This window comes from Narcine bancroftii, chromosome 2 (genome assembly GCF_036971445.1).
Source record: "Narcine bancroftii isolate sNarBan1 chromosome 2, sNarBan1.hap1, whole genome shotgun sequence".
In the NCBI taxonomy this organism is placed as follows: Eukaryota; Metazoa; Chordata; class Chondrichthyes; order Torpediniformes; family Narcinidae; genus Narcine; species Narcine bancroftii.
In genome coordinates this window covers 354,798,554-354,817,074 of record NC_091470.1, presented here as the reverse complement: position 1 = coordinate 354,817,074, position 18,521 = coordinate 354,798,554, and the positions used below count along the sequence as shown (strand labels likewise).

Genomic DNA, 18,521 nt, shown 5'->3' with positions numbered 1-18,521 from the left:
CCACCCCTGGCAATATATTCCAGGCACCCACTAATCTCTGGGTAAAAAAAACTTTTCCCATATATCTCCACTAAACTTTCCTCTGCTCACCTTAAACAAACATCCTCTGGTATTTACTTCTGTTGCCCCAGGTTTTATCCAGAGTTTTATCTGGCCAGTAGCCATTCTTTGGCCATTTTCTCAGTTCATTATCTCCTGCTTGTAATCTTAACTGTACTGTACACCCAACCTTATGAATAATGCTAACTACATTGTCACCAAGTCACTAATACAGAGGACAAACAGCAGTGGAACCAGCACTGATCCCTGCAGCACACTACTTGACACAGGCCCCCCCACTGCAACAACCCTCAAATTCTGTATCCAATTGACTAGCTCACCCTGGATTCCATGTGATCTGCCCTTCTGGACCAGCCTACCAGGCAGAACCTCATCAAAGGCCTTGCTAAAATCCATCCACGTGAGATATTTTTATTGGAGGAAATTCAAATAAGGTTCACCACTGTGATTCTTGGGAATAGAAAGTTCACTAATGGGAAAAGGTCAACCAAGTTTTGCCTCTATTAATTGGAATTCAGAACGTTAGAAAATTTTTTGCTCATCTGGTGGCATGGTTAGCACAATGCAATTATGTCACCAGGGGCCTGGATTCAAATCTGATGCTGTCTGGAAGGAGTTTGCATGTTCTTCCACTGTCTGCGTGTGATTTCTCCGAATGTTCCAGTTTCCTCCTACACTCCAAAGACAAACGGGGCTAAAAGGTTAATTGGTCACATGGGTGCATTTGGGTGGCGCAGGATCATTGCCTGGAAAGGCCTGTTAACACGCTGCATCTCAAAATCAAACTGAATTCCAAGGGGGAGCTTAACAAGGTTTAGTTTAAGAGGATAATCTAGAAATATAATTTCAGAATAGAGTAGAAGAATGTGGAGCTATTTAAAATTATGAGGGGATGGACAGAATAAATGTAGGTAGGCTTTTGTCACTGAGGGTAGGTGAGATACAAACCAGAGGATATGAGTTAAGGGTGAAAGGGGAAAAGTTTAGGGGAACATGAGGCGGAGCTTCTTCATACAGAGAGTGGTGGGAGTGCGTAACGAGCTGCCAGCTAAAGTGGTGAATGCAGGCTCGATTTTAACATTTCAGAAGAATTTGGACATGGATGGGAGAGATATGGAGGGCTATGGATTGGGTACAGGTTAGCAGGACTAGGCAAAAAAAGGTTCAGCACAAAATAGAAAGATGAAAGGGGCCTGTTTCTGTGCTGTAATGTTCTATGGTTCTATTCCCCAGTTGAGACAGATGATAGGTAATTTGTTCTTTTAGTGAATAGAATTCTCTACCTCAAGAGTCAAAATCATTAGACAGGTTCAAAGTTGCGACAGAGAAACTTATTTGCATGATGAGTGAGAAGGAGAACTGGTGACGATAAGATCACACATGATCATACTAAATGGCAGGACAGGCTTGAAGCAGACACATAAGCTGATCCTACACCTATTCACAGCCTTATAGGTGTTTGCATTCTTTTCAGCTGCTTCACTGAGGCATTTACTGAAATACAATCTCTTAGATGTTGTAGCATTGCTCCTCCCAGTTCCACAGCCAAGCCATTAGGAAAATACGATGATGCTATTACAGCGCCAGCGACCCGGGTTTGAATCCAGCACTGGCTGTAAGAAGTTTGTACTTGCTTCCTGTAGCTTGTGCGAGTTTTTTCCCAGGTGCTCTGGTTTCCTCCCATCCTCCAAAACCTACTGGGTTGTAGGTTAATTGGATGCAATTGGGAAGCATGGGTTTTAATGGAAGGAATCGGTCTCTACTGTGCTATAAATAATTTTTTTTTAAATAGGAACAGGAAAAGACCATTTAAGTCTACAGCCTGTTCTGCAAATCAGTGAGCTCATGGCTGATCTGTGACCAGACAGCCGCCTCTCTCCTAAATTTGCGATAATTTTAGATAATGGCGGAATGGATGGTGTAGCAGTTAGCATTTGCAGTACCAATGATCAGAACTGGACCAGGGTTCAAAACCCATGCTGTCTGTAAGGAGTTCATACATTCTCCCCAGGTGGGTTTTCTCTCGGGCTCCAGTTTCTTCCCACCGTTAAAAAAAAATTATACAGGTACACGATCCCTTACCCGGACATCTAAAATCTGGAAAGCTCAAAAATCTGGCAAGTGGAAATTTCTGGGTGGTCACAGGAGGCGGCGGGTGAGACTGCCAGGTGGCTGAGGGACCAGCGGTCAGGGGAGATGTCCGGGCGGCCGAGGGACCGGCGGTCGGGGGAGACAGCCGAGGGACCACGGTTGGGCGAGACGGCATGTAATGGAGGATTTAATCCATGCTTTTGCTTATGCAAGGCTGAGTATCAGTTACTTTGAGAATAATGTATGATGTATGCATAATCTAAATTCCACCATGAGACCCAGAGATGCATGTGAATCAGCAAACATAATCTAATTTACACCATGATGCCCAGAGATGCAGTTGTCTTTTGTTGGTAGCAGACTGTCAGGAGACCTTGAAGATAAGTAAACAATTTATTCAAAGTGATAAGCTATGAGTAAACAATTTTTGGATAATATAAGCCATGGTCCTGCTGCTGAAGTTTCAGACTCTCTGAGGGGTGGAAACATCTCTCAGTAAGAAGAAAAGCTTCGAGAGTCCAACCAACGTCCCGGTCGGGGGAGGTGGAGAAGCTGCTACCGGCACCCCGACAACCTACTACAAGTGTACGGGGTCGTTGCCTCACTTCGGCAGTTGGGACCAGTCCAGGCATTGATAAGTATAATTGGGAAGGGCTTGCACATTGTAGTTTGAAATCAGCTTTAGATTTAGTAATAAAGATTTGTATAAATTGAAGTGCTCTCAGCGTGTGTCTCTGTTTCCTTTCGGTAGCTCAAACACTGTGACCAATCTAAAACGAACAAAGTGAGAGGTCCAAGTTTACCAGGACATGGCCAGGCTGCCGAGAGATCGCCAGTCGGGGGAGACGGCCGGGTGGCTGAGGGACCGCGGTCAGGGGAGAAAGCCGGGTGGCTGAGGGAGTGGCGGCCGAGGAACTGGTATTCGGGGGAAACGTCCGGCCGGCCGAGGGACCAGCGGTTGGGGGAGACGGCTGGGCAACTGGAAGGGGTTGGGGGTGGATACGGCAGCACAATCCGGGTGGGTTTTCTGAAATCCAGAAAAATCCAAAATTCGGAATACACTGTTGCCCAAGGGTTCTGGATAAAGGATCGTGTACCTGTACCAGGGATGTAGGTTAATGGGGTGTAAATTGGGAGACGTGGTCTCGAGGGCCGAAATGACCTGTTACCGTGCTGTATGTCTACAATTTTTTTAAATTATGACAACAATCTAACAATCTCAGATTTAAAATTAACAACTGAACAACCTTAATTACCATTTAAAGAATAGAATTCCAAAGTTTGTTTAGAAGATTTCCCTCAACTCAATCCTGAAACAGATGGCTCTAGTTTTTATCCTTCTGCCTCCTGATCCTAGATTCCCTATTGCAGAAATATGTCTCTCCCTGTCCTATATAATGAAAACATTATTCATAGATTCATCACCAAAACAATCTTTGACATGCAATATTCTGAGACTAAAAGAGAAATCCAAGGTTGGCCAACTGCTTAGATAATGTGTGTTGGAAAGGGCTGCCTAATCATTTCCTGGTTAAACCACAGTAAATTGTAGTCCAGTTCATTAATGAAATGCCTCCCTTGTAGAATCCTGGCTCAAAGATATAGGCATCATTCCTCAATTGACAAAGAGGGATGTATTCATGTAAAATGTTGAGTAAAGTGAAAATTGTAAATTTTCAAAGCTGGGCAAAATGCAATGATGGGTATGTCAGCATTCCTCTGCACAGAGTATGGCACGTTATATCTTTTTGGGAAAAATGTTTTCATATATTGAAGATGCATATCACAAAGATAAACATATGATTGGCTTCATCACAGACTGGTATGGAGACATGAATACCCCTCAACATAAAGCCCTACAAAAGATAGTGGACATAGCGCACAGGCAAAACCTTCCCCACTATTGAGAACATCTACAGGGAACGTTGCCATTGGAGAGCAGCAGCAATCATCAAGGATCCACATCACCCAGGGCATGCTCTGTTCTCACTGCTACCACCAGGATAGAGGTCTAGGTGCCACAAGACTCGCACCACCAGGTTCAGGGCCAGCTGCTCCCCCTCCACCATTAGACTCTTAATTACTAACTCAATCAGGGATTCATTTAAGAACTCTTACTTGAGCAATTTATTGATTTTTTTTATTCTCACTGTATTGCACAATTTGTTTACATTTGTTATCTGTTTACATTTCTTTATTTGTTTTACATGTGTATATATATATATCTTCTCGAGTACAGTATTTTGTACAACCAATAAGTGGTCATTCTAGCTTGCCCACAGGAAAATTCTTCTTAGAGTTGTGTGTGATGTCATGTGTGTACTCTGACAATAAATCTGAAATCTGAATCAAAGAGTCAATGAGTTATGGAAAAATTAATAAATCAAGTGTTTGTAAATGGACAATGTAGAAATTGTATAAAATCTGCCTCTACGCCACCCAACTCTCCTGATTTCAATACAACCTCAAAGATTGGGAAAAAGATATTCTAAGACTCCAAATTTCCATGTCACTGTATAGTCCGTACAGAATGACCGTGTAATCATTCATTGATGCAAGGAAATCAGCATTGCTTCTCACTTGGGAAAAGTTGTCTCCAGGAAGCTAAAAAATATATATTTTGACAATATCCAAAATAATAATTTAACCACTTCATCAAATTGAATAGAATATTCCATCAATTAAATATCATCTCTTCAAACCAATGATTTATCCATTACAGTCTTTTACTCCTACCCAGTCAAACAGTCCATTCCCTTTGTATCTCTGAAAGATGCCTATGAATGTATGTTCCATGTTAGAAAATCTATTTTTTAGACATACACCATGATAACAGATTCTTTCAGCCCATGAGCCTGTGCCACCCAATTACTCCCAATTGTGTTTTGTTGGGTGGAAGGGAACCGGAGTCCTGGGGAAAGCCCATGCAGACACGGGGAGAACATACAAACTCCTTACAGACAGTGTGGGATTCAAACCCTAGTTCCGGTCGCTGGCACTGTAACAGCATTGCACTAATCGCTAAGCTAGGGTGGCATGGTTGGCGTTGCGGTTAGTGCAACACCTTTAAAGTGCCAGCAATTTGGACCGGAGCAGCGTTTGATTCCCATGCTGTCTGTAAGGAGTTTGTACGTTCTCCCATGTTTGCATGGGCTTTCTCTGGGGGCTTCGGATTCCTCCCACTATTCAAAACGGTTAATGGGGTGTAAATTTGTTGGTATGGACTCAAGGGCCAAAATAGCCTGTTACCATGCTGTTGGTCTAAATTTAAAATTTAAAAATTTATACGCTAACCGTGTCACTTTAAAACAAGTACTTAATTCCTGATACTACAATCCTTTTGAATAACAGTCAAGCTCACAATTCTAATAGTTTAAACACAGAATAGCAACGGGCTAAGCAACTGAGCCAACATATCAGGTTAGCTGCCTTTCATCATTAAATATATCCTGCCGATGACTTCCAACATTTTCCGCTTTTATTTCAGTTTTCCTCTTTATAATATTTTTCATTAACAATAAAAACTTTCAGATCACAGTATACTGTGTTCATAGAGTGTGTACTTTGGGGAGAATATTTGTACCTAAAGGATTAAATAAACACATGAATAAAATTAATTAAGGGACATAAAAGGATGAAAAAGTTGTCATCTTTTAAAGACCTACAAATGGGTCCCAGTGATTGGAAGGTACAAAACATTATCATAATTCAAGAGGGTAGGTGAGATACAAAGCAGAGGACATGGGTTCAGGGTGAAAGGGGAAACGTGTAGGGGGAAACATGAGGGGGAATTTCTTCATACAGAGAGTGGTGGGGGCGTGCAATGAGTTTCCATCTGAAGTAGTGAATGTAGGCTCAATTTTAACATTGAAGAAGAATTTGCGCAGGTCCATGGGTGGGAGGAGTATGGACTGGGTGCAGGTCAGCTGGACTAGGCATAAAAAAATGGTTTGGCACAGACTAGAAGGGCTGTAATGTTCTATAGTTCCTAAAGAGGGAGATGGAAATGGGAATCCAACTGACTAGTTAGCCTGATAATGAGCTAATGAACATGAGGAATTGGCAACAAGACACTCTGAAGATAATAGGCCAAAGTCAACATGCTCTCGTATATAGCTAGGCTTTGAATTTGGACAAGATAATCTACTTATTACTTACTGCATGGGTGTCCTTGGATTTTCACTTCATCGATTGCAATGTGTCCAGGCTGGCCTGATGTGACTGCTTCAAACACAACCTGCAAGAAATAATTTTTTTTTCAATAAATCTGGGCACCATAAGTATGCAAAATGGTATTGTGAATTGGAATAGCTGCAATCTCCACCCACTCAGGATTATCAAGTATCGACAAATGATGAAATACTGTTTTTGTGCACAGCTTTCAACCCAGAGATGCTGGAGGACTCTGCAGGTCTTGCAGTGTTCATAGGAGGTAATGATATGTTGCCGACATTTCAGGCCGGAACCCTCCCTCAGAGTATGAGGAATGGCTCAGGCCCGAAACAACACTAATATATTTTTACCTCCTAGGGACACTGCGAATCCTGCTGAGTTCTCCAGCATGTTTGTGTTTTTTGACAAAGGGCTCAGGCCTGAGATGTCGGTAATATATCTTTACCTCCTCTGGATGCTATGAGACCTGCTGTTCCTCCAGCATTTCTATAATCTCAACATCTGCAGACTTTTGTGTTTTACTCCATCAAATCCAGCTAACTCACTGGTAATGAATATTTAGTCCAAGAGACTGGTCCATACAAACCCTCCATGACGCTACTATTGATTTAAGAAAAAAGAATATTGATTTATTTTAATATTTTTATGTACGTTCTATGCCGATGTATTATTTGTATTCATGTTATGTCTGTGTGTGCGCATGCAATGTTTTACACCGAGGGCCAGAGAACACGTTCATCAGGTTGTACTTGTACAATCGATGATAAATAAACTTGAACTTGAACTAAATCACATCCTGAGCTCTTCTACATCAACAGCCCCTAGCCAGTCCCATTCACTCCTAATGCCTCCAGGAAAAATACCAGACTAATTCCACACCCATGGTTCACTGAGGTGTAAACAGCACAGAAGCAATTCCTTTGGCCTAACTTTTGTTGGCAGAGTTAGTGCAGCAGTTATTACAATGTTATTACAGCACCAGCTTGAATGTGGCGCTGTCTGTAAGGAGTTTGTACATTTCCCCGTGACCTGTGGGGGTTTTCCCAATTGCTGTACATGCTGGTAGGGGAAAGGGGCATTATTGGTCACCACAGATTTCAATATACAGAAATGGTTTCTACCATGTAGGGTAGAGCAGTGGATGTTGTCTTTATGGACTTCAGAAAGGCCTTCGATAAGGTACTGCATGGGAAGTTAGTTAGGAAGGGTAAGTCCTTGGGTATTCATTTGGAGATAATCAAATGGATTCAACAGTGGCTGGAAGGAAGGTGCCAGAGAGTAGTAGTAGATAATTGTTTGTCAGGATGGAGGCCGGTGACAAACGGTGTACCTCAGGGTTCGGTATTGGGACCGTTGCTGTTTGTCATATATATTAATGATCTGGAGGATGGGATGGTAAATTGGATTAGTAAATATGCAATTGATACTAAAATAGGGGGAATTGTGGATGATGAAGAGGGTTTTCAAAGATTGCAGAGGAATTTAAACTGCTTAGAGGAGTGGGCAGAAAGATGGCAGATGGAGTTTAATGCTGATAAGTGTGATGTGCTTCATTTTGGAAAGAATAATCAAAGCAAGACCTATGTGGTAAATGGGAGGGCGTTGAAGGATGCAGTGGAGCAGAAAGATCTAGGAATAACGGTGCATTGTTCCCTGAAGGTAGGAGGGCATGTGGATAGGGTGGTGAAGAAGGCCTTTAGTATGTTTGTCTATATAAATCAGTGCTTAGAATATAGGAATTGGGAAGTAATGATGAAACTGTACAAGGCATTGGTGAGGCCAAATTTAGAGTACGGTGTGCAGTTCTGGTCACCAATTTATAGGAAGGATGTTAACAAGATAGAGAGAGTGCAGAGAAGATTTACAAAAATGTTGCCTAGGTTTCAGCATCTGGAATACAAGGAGAGACTGAGCAAATTAGGTCTTTATTCCTTGGAACGTAAAAGCTGAGAGGGGATTTGATAGAGGTGTTTTAGATAATGAGAGGGATAGATAGAGTTAATGTGGAAAGGCTTTTCCCATTGAGAGTAGGAGAGATGGACACAAGAGGTCATGGGTTGAGAGTTGACGGGCAAAGGTTTAGGAGTAACATGAGGGGGAACGTCTTTACTCAGAGAGTGGTTACTGTGTGGAATGGGCTTCCGTGAAAGGTGGTGGAGACAGGGTCAATTTTGTCATTTAGGAAAGAGTTGGATAAGTATATGGATGGGAGGGGGATGGAGGGATATGGGCACAGTGCTGGGAGGTGGGATTAGAGGAGGGTACTTGGATCAGTGCGGACTAGAAGGGACAAATTGGCCTGTTTCCGTGCTGTAATTGTTATATGGTTATATGTTGTAAATAAATTTAAATGCAAAATTTAATTGGCTCATGCCAACCAAGTTCCACATATACATCTGAACTTACCTCCTTATGCTTCTGTCTTAAATGCCTTTTAAACAGTACACCTCTAGAGCTTCCTCCGACAGATCATTCAACACATCCACCATCCTTTGTATGAAATGGTTGCTTCTCAGTTTCACTTTAAATTTATCTCCCCTCATCTTAATTATATCTATGCGATTTAGTTTTAATTTTGCAACCTTGGAGCTATTTGAACCCTCCATGAGTTTATTAGATCACCCCTTAGCCTTGTTCATTCCAGGACAAAAGTTCCAGGATATCCAGTTTTCTCATTGTAATTCAAGCCCTCCAGTCCTGGTAATATCATTATAAACTTCTTCTACATCCGTCCATCTTCATGACATTTTCCATATTCTATGCGATCAGAAGTGCACATGATTCCCCAGGAGCTGTAACACTTAAAATGCAGAAGTCACTTTCATAATTTGAAGGGACTTTTAATGTTTGGGTGACGTGATCGATATCCTTTGGGATCAATGTTTAATGAAATGTGGCATTTTGAAAACAGCTCATTTGTTCAAATTAGCGTGGTGACGCTTGCATGCTCCTTGCCCTGAAGATGTACCTACTACCTAGATTATTGAGTCAGGATTTCGTTCAATGACATCTTAGCCAATTACTTTGCTTTACCCAGATGCAAAAACAATTATGATTGAAATGGCAATTATATATATGCATTCATAGGCTACCATGAAAATCTTATTTCTCACACATCGAATGAAACCTTTCAAAATTCGAGGAGAAAACCAGCCACTCCTCTGCAGGAGCAGCATTTTTCTTTTCTTTAACAAGACAAGAATGAGCAAGCTCAGTTCTGTCAGCAGTAAGGGAGATTGGCAATGATTAAGGCATCCCCAAAATGGGATCCTGGGGGTACCTTGCCATAAGCCTTCATTGACTTTTAGTGGGTGACAAAAAAACAGAGGGATTTAAAGGAAATGAGAAGCAGGACTGGCTGCCAATTACCTACCATCTGTTTTTACCTTATTATCCAAGATATCAAGAACACGGCTCATGTACAAGAAATAGAAGGACCCATAGGATCTCTTGAACCAGTTCAGCTACTCAACAAGATCATGATTCTTTCCCTCACATACTTTGCCTAATTCCATATCCTTCTGTTCTACTTTAGAGCAACCATCTCAGGCTTAAATATATTTAATGAATGAGCCCCCTGAAGTCAAGAGTTTGCCAAGTTTGCAAACCCCTGCATAGAGAAATTTCTCCTCCGAAACTGTTAACCCTTACTCCAGACAAGGTAGACAAGAACTTAACGGATGCTGGGGTCTAGTGCAGGACACAAAAGTGCCAGAGAAGGTCAGTAGGTCACACAGCATCCACGGAAAGCAAAAGGTAGTTGATGAGTTGGGTCTGAGCCCTTCTTCGGGAGTGCTTCACATCAGGGAGGCAATCAAGTAAAATGATGGGGGTGTTGTCAGGGAAAGGGAAAGCAAAGGATACGTAGGAGGGAAAGAAGAGAAAGAGTTGAGAAGGTATAGGGCAGAGAGCAGAAGACTGAGAAAGATAGCTCTCTGATAGGAGAAGGAAGAAGGGAAGGGGGTGGAGAGCTGGAGGAAAGGAGATAGAGGGATAAGGGAAAGGGAGATTTCAGGGAGGGGTTAATGGAAACTGGAGAACTCCATATTGATGCTGCCTAGTTGGAGAATGCCGAGATGAAATGTAAGCTGTTGTTCCTCCAATTTACTACTTGGAAGGGTATGAGGTCATGTCAGTGTATCAGTGGGGTGTGGAATTGGAGTGGTTGGCCACTGGGAGGTCCTCGCTATTGTGGCAGACACAGTCTGAGTCGTTGTAAGATTTGGGAATCAGGAGATTGATACATTGAGCTCCTTTTAAAAATAAATTGATAAACATTGGTACAAAAAAAAACCCCACCAAGAGCAAATCTGGAATTAGTTACTTCCAGATTTCAGTGAACCCAGGGGGGTGGGGGGGGGGGGGGGTTAATTTTCATCAGTATCATCTGGGCAGTAATTTGAACAAAATGCCCAAACTCTATTGATTTTCATGTTATTGAAGATTAAAACTATTTAATGTGTAATTATAAAGTATTTGATCACAGCTTTTTTTAAATTACATTGTCATATGTTCTAATGTCAGGTCACTGGCCTGGAATGCTAACCTTGTCTTGGTCTCCCTCTTCTACATTTGGGAGCAAAGGTTGGATGTGGAATGCCCGAAATTTGGCTGCACCTTGTCAAAGGGCTCCGAGTAGATTCTAAGTAACCTGCTGAGTTTCTCCAGCACTTCTGTGTATTGCACTACAATCACGATATCTGGAGACTTTCCTGTTTAACTGAGAAATAATGTAGCCTGCTTTTGACCTTGTGAATATATAATTGACAATGAGTGAATTGATCATTGATGGGGAAATCCATGAGCACTAATTCCACTGTCAACTGGAAAAACTAGTTCCATTAGGTCCTTTCAAACTGTAAGGGATGATTTGTCCAGTTAGTGCCCCAGTTACGCAGCAGTTAGGAAGGGTCCAACCGGGTCAACCTCATTGGAACCCAACCAAGTCCCTGACCTACCTCAGGGAACCCAGTTAAACCCAGTTGGGTCTCGTCCTAACAAAAATGGCTGACCTGCTTATTCTGGGGATGTCAGTGTTAGCATGCAGGCATCACTGGGCAGCCAGCATCTAAACATCCAGTAGTACTTCCGGTGAGTGCATGACATGTTATTGGGAGGGCGGGGTCCCCCTTAAATCACCGGGTTGACGATTTAATGGGTTAATTTAAAAGGTGCTTCCAGCATCTTTGCCCCAGTAATCGTACCCGAGTCCCAGGTGGACTACCCAGGTGCTGCAGTTTAAAAAGGGCTACTGTAGTAAGTGATCCCTCCAGGACTGCAAGTAGCATGAAGATGCAAATCACACTAAACCACCCGAGCACCTCCCACCACCTCCATTTATCCTGGAAAGTAGTGCTGCCTCTCATCAGCCATCTTGAAAACAGGAGTGGAAGAATCTCAATCTCAACACAATAAAACAGAGAACAATTTTTCAACTACCATAGCAGCACATGGATGCAATAAAGAAACAGAAACTATTGTAAATGCTCATCAAATCAGGGAGCATCTATGGTGAAAGAAAAGAGCAAGTTCCTCCAGCTTCTTTTTGTTCAGACAGATTTAACGTTTCATGTCGATGGAGGAACAGGAAGAATTAAGGATCAATAAGTTTTGGAGCTGGGGCTGAAGGCACAGAGAATCAAAGTTAAACCAGCCTCAGAGATAGGATGGCCATTTAAGGAGAAGGTGGCTAATAAGGGGATTAATGGCCGACAAAGCGGGTCCACTGGTGGAGCTGATAAAAGACTTCCTCTCTTATCATTGAAGCTCAGTGACAGGTAGCTGCTTTCAAAGCAGGATCTTTGGCTAAATGTTCTATGGTGCATAACTTATACTTTTCCATTGTATTGTCAGCACCGGAAGCTATGCAGAAAAAATATATGACTTCTGCAGAGAACACTGTACCTGCAAAAAGAGGAAACCTGCAACTTGATCTTGCATTGAAATGAATGAGTCATTTATAAGGTTGAATTTCATTTCAGTTTAAAGGAAACTGCTAAATAGAGAAACGACTGAACCATTGCTGGTAAATTTCACCCTGAGTTTGGCCCAAAGACTCCACACTGGCTCTGTGCAAGAGAAATGTAGCTACTCCCGCTCGCTCTTTTCTCTCCCCATTACCCTCATCGTTCCTTTCATTCCTTTCCCACTATTCTCCCTGAGCTGGTATCATCTTCTAATCATTCACAGTCCAAAGAAAAAAATTGCCTCCTATTGATAATCATTTCCATTGCTTGGTCATTTCTCTTCCTTGTCTTGACCCCCATGCTGCAAGGGGAAGACTTTCTCTCCGCTTGATCTGATTCTTTGATGATTTGAAACACCCCTGCCAGATCCCTTTGTATCCATAGTGTTTTGTATTTATAGTATAATAATTAGTGCATCACTGATTTAGCTGCAGTAAGTAAGAATATCAGTGGATCTGAACATATCTCTACTCACGTAATGACAATAAACTCATCATCATGAATCTTACATCCTATTATTTATTTATTTTTAATTTAGAGATACAGCACAGGGCCAAAAACACCAATTACCCTACTGTTGAAGGCTTATGTTATTCTTTATTTTAATATAAACAGGGAAAGACACACAGATAACAACATATAACCTGTCTGTTACTTAAGCCATAAAACAGCTTGTTTATTGTTCAATTAAAATACTGAAACAGGAATGTTTCCATAAAGAGACATCTGTTCAAACAAATGGCCATCTGTCATATGACTCATGCTTTCGGGAAATTGAAACTAAGAACCATGTATTGCCTAAGCAAGACACGTGATTAAAGACACTTGATAAAACAGCATTTTAGTATTCAACCAGAGTCATCTAAAAACAGGATTAAAGTGAATTTGGAGAAAATGGTCACTTCAGCTGCTTCTTTGTCAGGAGAGAGCAGTGATGTTGTGGCCATTGTAATGGTCACTTTTGACTCACCCATATCTGGGTAACGAAAGCAAGATCATGCTTGCATTTGGATCGAGGCCAGCTTGATGGTTATTTTGTTTAATCTTTGCCTGGGTTCGCGGAAGCATCGCATAATAAAGGCCCAAGTTCTGTAACCTCTGCACAAGACAGGGGGGAATTATAATACATCACTCGTAAGAAGTATTTTTATGAAAGCAACTGACATGAATTTGTGAGTTTTGAGAACTCTGTTGGCTTGGAGTGTCTCTCCTACTACATAATCACTTCTGAACATCAGTTTAAAGATTTTGAGTTTCAACACAAGATTTCTAAGACTGAACTTTGGATTGAGTTTTCAGAATTGTGCCCAAGCTGTAATGGTTTGGGTGATCACACACACACACACACACACACACACACACACACACACACACACACACACACACACACACACACACACACACACACACACACACACCTATAAATTTGGGCATAGTTGGGGTTAAGTTTAGACTTAAGTAAGATATTGTACTATTAATAGTTATGAATAAAAATTATTGTTTTAAGATACAACTGTCTTGGTGAATTTCTATTGCTGCTGGTCTATGATGTAACACCTACAAACCCCATATGTTTGTTGGAGGGTGGGAGGAAACCGGAAGAACTGGAGGATACCCACGTGTTCAAGGGTAGAATGTACAAACAGCACTGGATTCGAACTCTGTAATAGTGCTGTACTCTCTGCTCTGCAAACCATGCCACCCAAACATACAAACTCCATACGGGTTGCGCTGGATTTGAGCCAAGGTAACTGGCGCTGTAAAAGCATTTCCTAATTGTAGAGCTCGTCGAAAGAACCAAAGACTTGTTGATCCAAACCAAGGCTTTTATTAGCAAAAGACCGGAGCTCTTCACAGGTGGCCGACCAGTCCGGAATGATCCGACCTGGCTAGGGACACAACCCTTTAAGGCCCAAACAATAGGTGTGGCTTAGCTCTCAGCCAATCGCTGTAAGCACAGTCTAGATACAGTAACTATATACACTATGTACATTGGTGATAGATCTGTACTATCACATTCACCCCTTCTTGGAGAATTGACCCTGGGAAAAAAAAAACAAAAACGAGGGAGAGAATGAAAAGGAAGGGGTAGGTCAAGGACTGTAGCGGTCAGGGGGTCTGACCATCCGGCGTGACCGCCGTGGTGCCGGGATTGGGGTCACTGGAGTGGTGTCGCCAGCGGGCTCATCGGGTGCGACTGCTCCGTCGCTCAATTCCCCAGTCGTTTTGTCGGCAGGGTGGCCCGAGTCATTGGGGTGCTGTTGGTCCTTCTGTTGCGGCACGGGGCCTGGAGCATAAGGAGTTGGGGGGTTTGCTGGGTCTACCGCGTCCTGAGCTAGGTCCCGCACCGAAACAGTGTCCTCCCGCCCGTCTGGGAACTCCACGTATGCGTAATGTGGGTTCGCGTGGAGTAGAGTCACTCGGTCGACCAAGGGGTCGTTCTTTGAGTGCCGGATGTGGCGTCGCAAAAGGATGGGGCCAGGGACGGTGAGCCATGCCGGTACAGTGGTTCCCGATTCGGATTTCCTCGGGAAAAGGAACATCCTTTCGTGGGGGGTGGCATTTGTTGCAGTACATAGGAGGGAGCGGATGGAGTGTAAGGCACTAGTGAGAACCTCCTGCCAGTGAGAGGTGGGGAGACCTTTAGACCGGAGAGCCAGTGTAACCGCTCTCCATATGGTGGCATTCTCCCTCTCGACCTGGCCATTACCGCGTGGGTTATAGCTCGTGGTCCTGCTTGAAGCAATACCACACTCCAGAAGGTACTGTTGCAGCTCTGCACTCATGAATGAGGACCCCCTATCACTGTGGATGGAATTGGGGTACCCAAAGATGGTGAAAATACTGTGAAGGGCCTGTATCACTGAGGTGGCAGTGGTGTCTGGTCGGCCACCTGTGAAGAGCTCCGGTCTTTTGCTAATAAAATTGTAGAGCTCGTCGAAAGAACCAAAGACTTGTTGATCCAAACCAAGGCTTTTATTAGCAAAAGACCGGAGCTCTTCACAGGTGGCCGACCAGTCCGGAATGATCCGACCTGGCTAGGGACACAACCCTTTAAGGCCCAAACAATAGGTGTGGCTTAGCTCTCAGCCAATCGCTGTAAGCACAGTCTAGATACAGTAACTATATACACTATGTACATTGGTGATAGATCTGTACTATCACACTAACCACTTTGCTAACTGTGCTGGCCATCTTTGCAGCCCTCAAGTTATTCCTGAAACATAATACCTACCATGGCAGTTCTGTCTGGATCAGTATTTCAATAAAGGCTTATTATGACTTTCTTGTTCTTGTCTTCTATTTAAACAGTTTATGAGCCCAGGATAACAAATGGTTTCTCGGTTCACTTGCCACTTTCAATAAACAAAGAACCTGGGCACCCTCGTCCTTCTCTTCTTGTATCTGTTGTAGCCTAATTAACATTGTATATTCCAGTATGTTTTGCTTTTCATTCTCCTACCAAAATGCAACACCTCACAAATTTCAACATTAATTTCATATTCCCACCTTCCTGTTTGCATCTTCTTGAATTTCATTGCCATTCTCAAAGTTTACTTTGCCACCATCTGCAAATTTAGAACCTGTGCACTTCATATTCAAGTTCTAAACATTACTCTTACAACTAAAGAAATTGAAGGCGGCACTGGCCATTCAGTCCCTCAAGACCACTCCCTTGTTCCATAAGATCTTGTCTGTTTCTTTTGCCTCAGTCCCATCTTTCTGCACAAGTTCCAGATCACTAACTTCCCTTAATATCTAAAAGCCCTATTACGTGCTCTCATTTTCAGTTCATTTTGATTTGTGTGGGACTATCACTTTAAGAGAATAAATTTAACAAAGCCCTGCAGGCTTGGAAGATTGCCTGTCAGCTGGCAACAGGGTGAGGACAGCGTGTACCCAAATTCAATACTTCTGAGGTACAGGTGCAGAGACCATGTGACCAACATATTAAAGACACAGTGGACTGTTTGGTCAGGGGCATTTTAAGGAGACAGCACTTTGGAGCAGTGCTCTTGGAAGTAATAGAGTGCTGAGGTGGACTTGTGTGGTGATAATTTGCTTGATTTCTCTGTGTTATAAGGGAATGAGTAGACCAATCTGTGACCAAAAATGGAAGGTTACTTGGAACAGCTGACCCACAAAAGAGTTCTGGAAGCTTGGTGAGAATCACATGCCACTCGTCTAATAAGGTAATTTCTTTGGAAGCATCTCGACAAGGATTTTGTGAGTTTATCAACAGTCAGTCATCTTGGTTGTGAACTTCTTTGCATCAATTTAAACCCTGCGTGTCAACATTGGATTTTCTGAAGCTGAACTTTGAACTGCCTTTCGAGAATTGTACCTGAGCTGTAGTGGGTTGCGGTAAAAATATTTGTGCATAGTTGGGGGTTATGGCTAATTTCTATTGCTGCTGAATGAATACATAACAGCACCCATAACCTTAGGTCATGAATTTCAAAGACTCACTACTAAGTGGAGAACTTTCTTTATTTTGAGACCAAGACCGACCTGGGTTCGATTCATTCTCCCCATGTTGGCGTGGGCTCCGGATTCCTCCCACCCTTCAAAAACATATGGGGTGCAGGTTAATGGGTGAATTGGCCTGCTACAGCGCCAATTCACCCATTACAATATGTCTAAAAAATTTTGAATTTTTAAAAATAAAAATGATGATACGAAGCCAGCCCTGTGGGAATTGCAAATGACACAGTCGTCAGTGCTGCAGACTCACAGAACCAGTGATCCAGGTTCAATCATGTTGCCCAGTGCCATCTGTTTGGAATTAGCACATTCTTGCTGTGACCATGTGGACTTCCCATTTCCTCCCATACTTCCAAAGCATGCTGATGGGTGGTTATTTAGCTCTTGCTTTTTTTTAAATTAACTCCTAAAATAGTATGTTACAGAAAAATCACATGAAGATTTGAGCATGAGAGAGAATAATCTGCACACAAATAAGTGGGGCAATGGAATGAATGACCAAGCTTGTATAGACTCAATAGGCTGATCACCTCCCATTCTACAAAACTCTACGAGAATGACATCTTCCTCCTTCATCTTCCCTTTTGCGCCTCATTGTTTTGCATCTTCTATTGCAAATAGGGACTGTAGAGAGACTTATATTTTACATGCAGTCTGCTAAGGACATACAAATGGAGGAAGGCATCTTTTCTTTTGTACTCAAATGCACTTGCAATAAAAGTCAACATAGGCCTTCTTAATCCTACATTAACTTTCAGTAAAAGGACATCGATATCCCTCTGAACACAAATATTTAAAAAAAATACTCTGCATATCTACTTTTTTGACCAAAGTGGATGGCCTCATATCTTCTTGCCTATTATCTCAACTTTTCTATAGCCCTGATAGCTCTCCACGTGCTCCTCACAACCTATCCTGCCACCCAGCCTTTGAATCATCATATATTAAATGTATTACACTAAGAGTCATAAAGTCTTTGAGATACAGAGCATGGAAAAAAGTCCTTTGGCCCAGCTCATCATTGCCAACCAGGTTGTCTGCATTTGGCTCACATCTCTCCAAACTTTTCCCATCCATGGTCCTGAATAAATGTCTTTTAAGCATTATAATTGAACCTGCCTCTGTTGGTTTCTCTGGCAGCTCATTCTATAAAGCCACCATTCTCTATGTGAATCTTCAGATTCCTTTTCAATCTTTCCCCTCTTACCTTCGATCTATGCCCCCTAATTTTGGAATCCTCTAGGTCACACATGTCAAACTCAGGCCCGCGGGCCAAATTTGGCTCATGATATAATTATATTTGGCCCGCAAGATCATATCAAATATGTATTAGAGCTGGCCCGCTGGCCACCGCGCCAGTATAGCGCATGCACACCTAATACTACAAATCCCAGAATGCTTTGCAAATGCGTTGGCGCCGGCCCGTCAGCCCGCTAATCGCCCCCACCTCCTCTCTTTCATTAGCACCTGCGACCTGTCGCCGAACTCACACGTAATAAACCCCTTACGAAAAATGGCCAAACGAAAGACAGAAAACAGGACCTTTCAAGACAGGTGGGAGGCAAACTCTGACCCCAGAGTTTCATGAACTTGCATCTAAGAAGAGATACCAAGTATCTGGTTTAGACCCAGGTGCATCAGAGTAAATCACAGTGGAGCAAGCTAAGCTTGGATTAATATTTTCTTTGGTTAACTTTGGACTGTTCATAGTTGAAAGATTGGATTTTCATTGAATCAAGTTGTTAT

General features: G+C 42.5%; 1 protein-coding gene across 10 annotated transcripts in view; it reads right to left on the bottom strand.

The window, feature by feature from the left end:
* LOC138755773 (receptor-type tyrosine-protein phosphatase mu-like) overlaps positions 1–18,521 on the bottom strand; it is a 1,095,616-nt gene that overhangs the window by 716,840 nt on the left and 360,255 nt on the right. For all 10 annotated transcript variants that reach the window (XM_069922352.1, XM_069922354.1, XM_069922355.1 and 7 more), the window contains exon 4: positions 6,310–6,388. In XM_069922352.1, the coding sequence (XP_069778453.1) occupies positions 6,310–6,388 (79 nt within the window). The remainder of the gene's footprint in view (positions 1–6,309; positions 6,389–18,521) is intronic.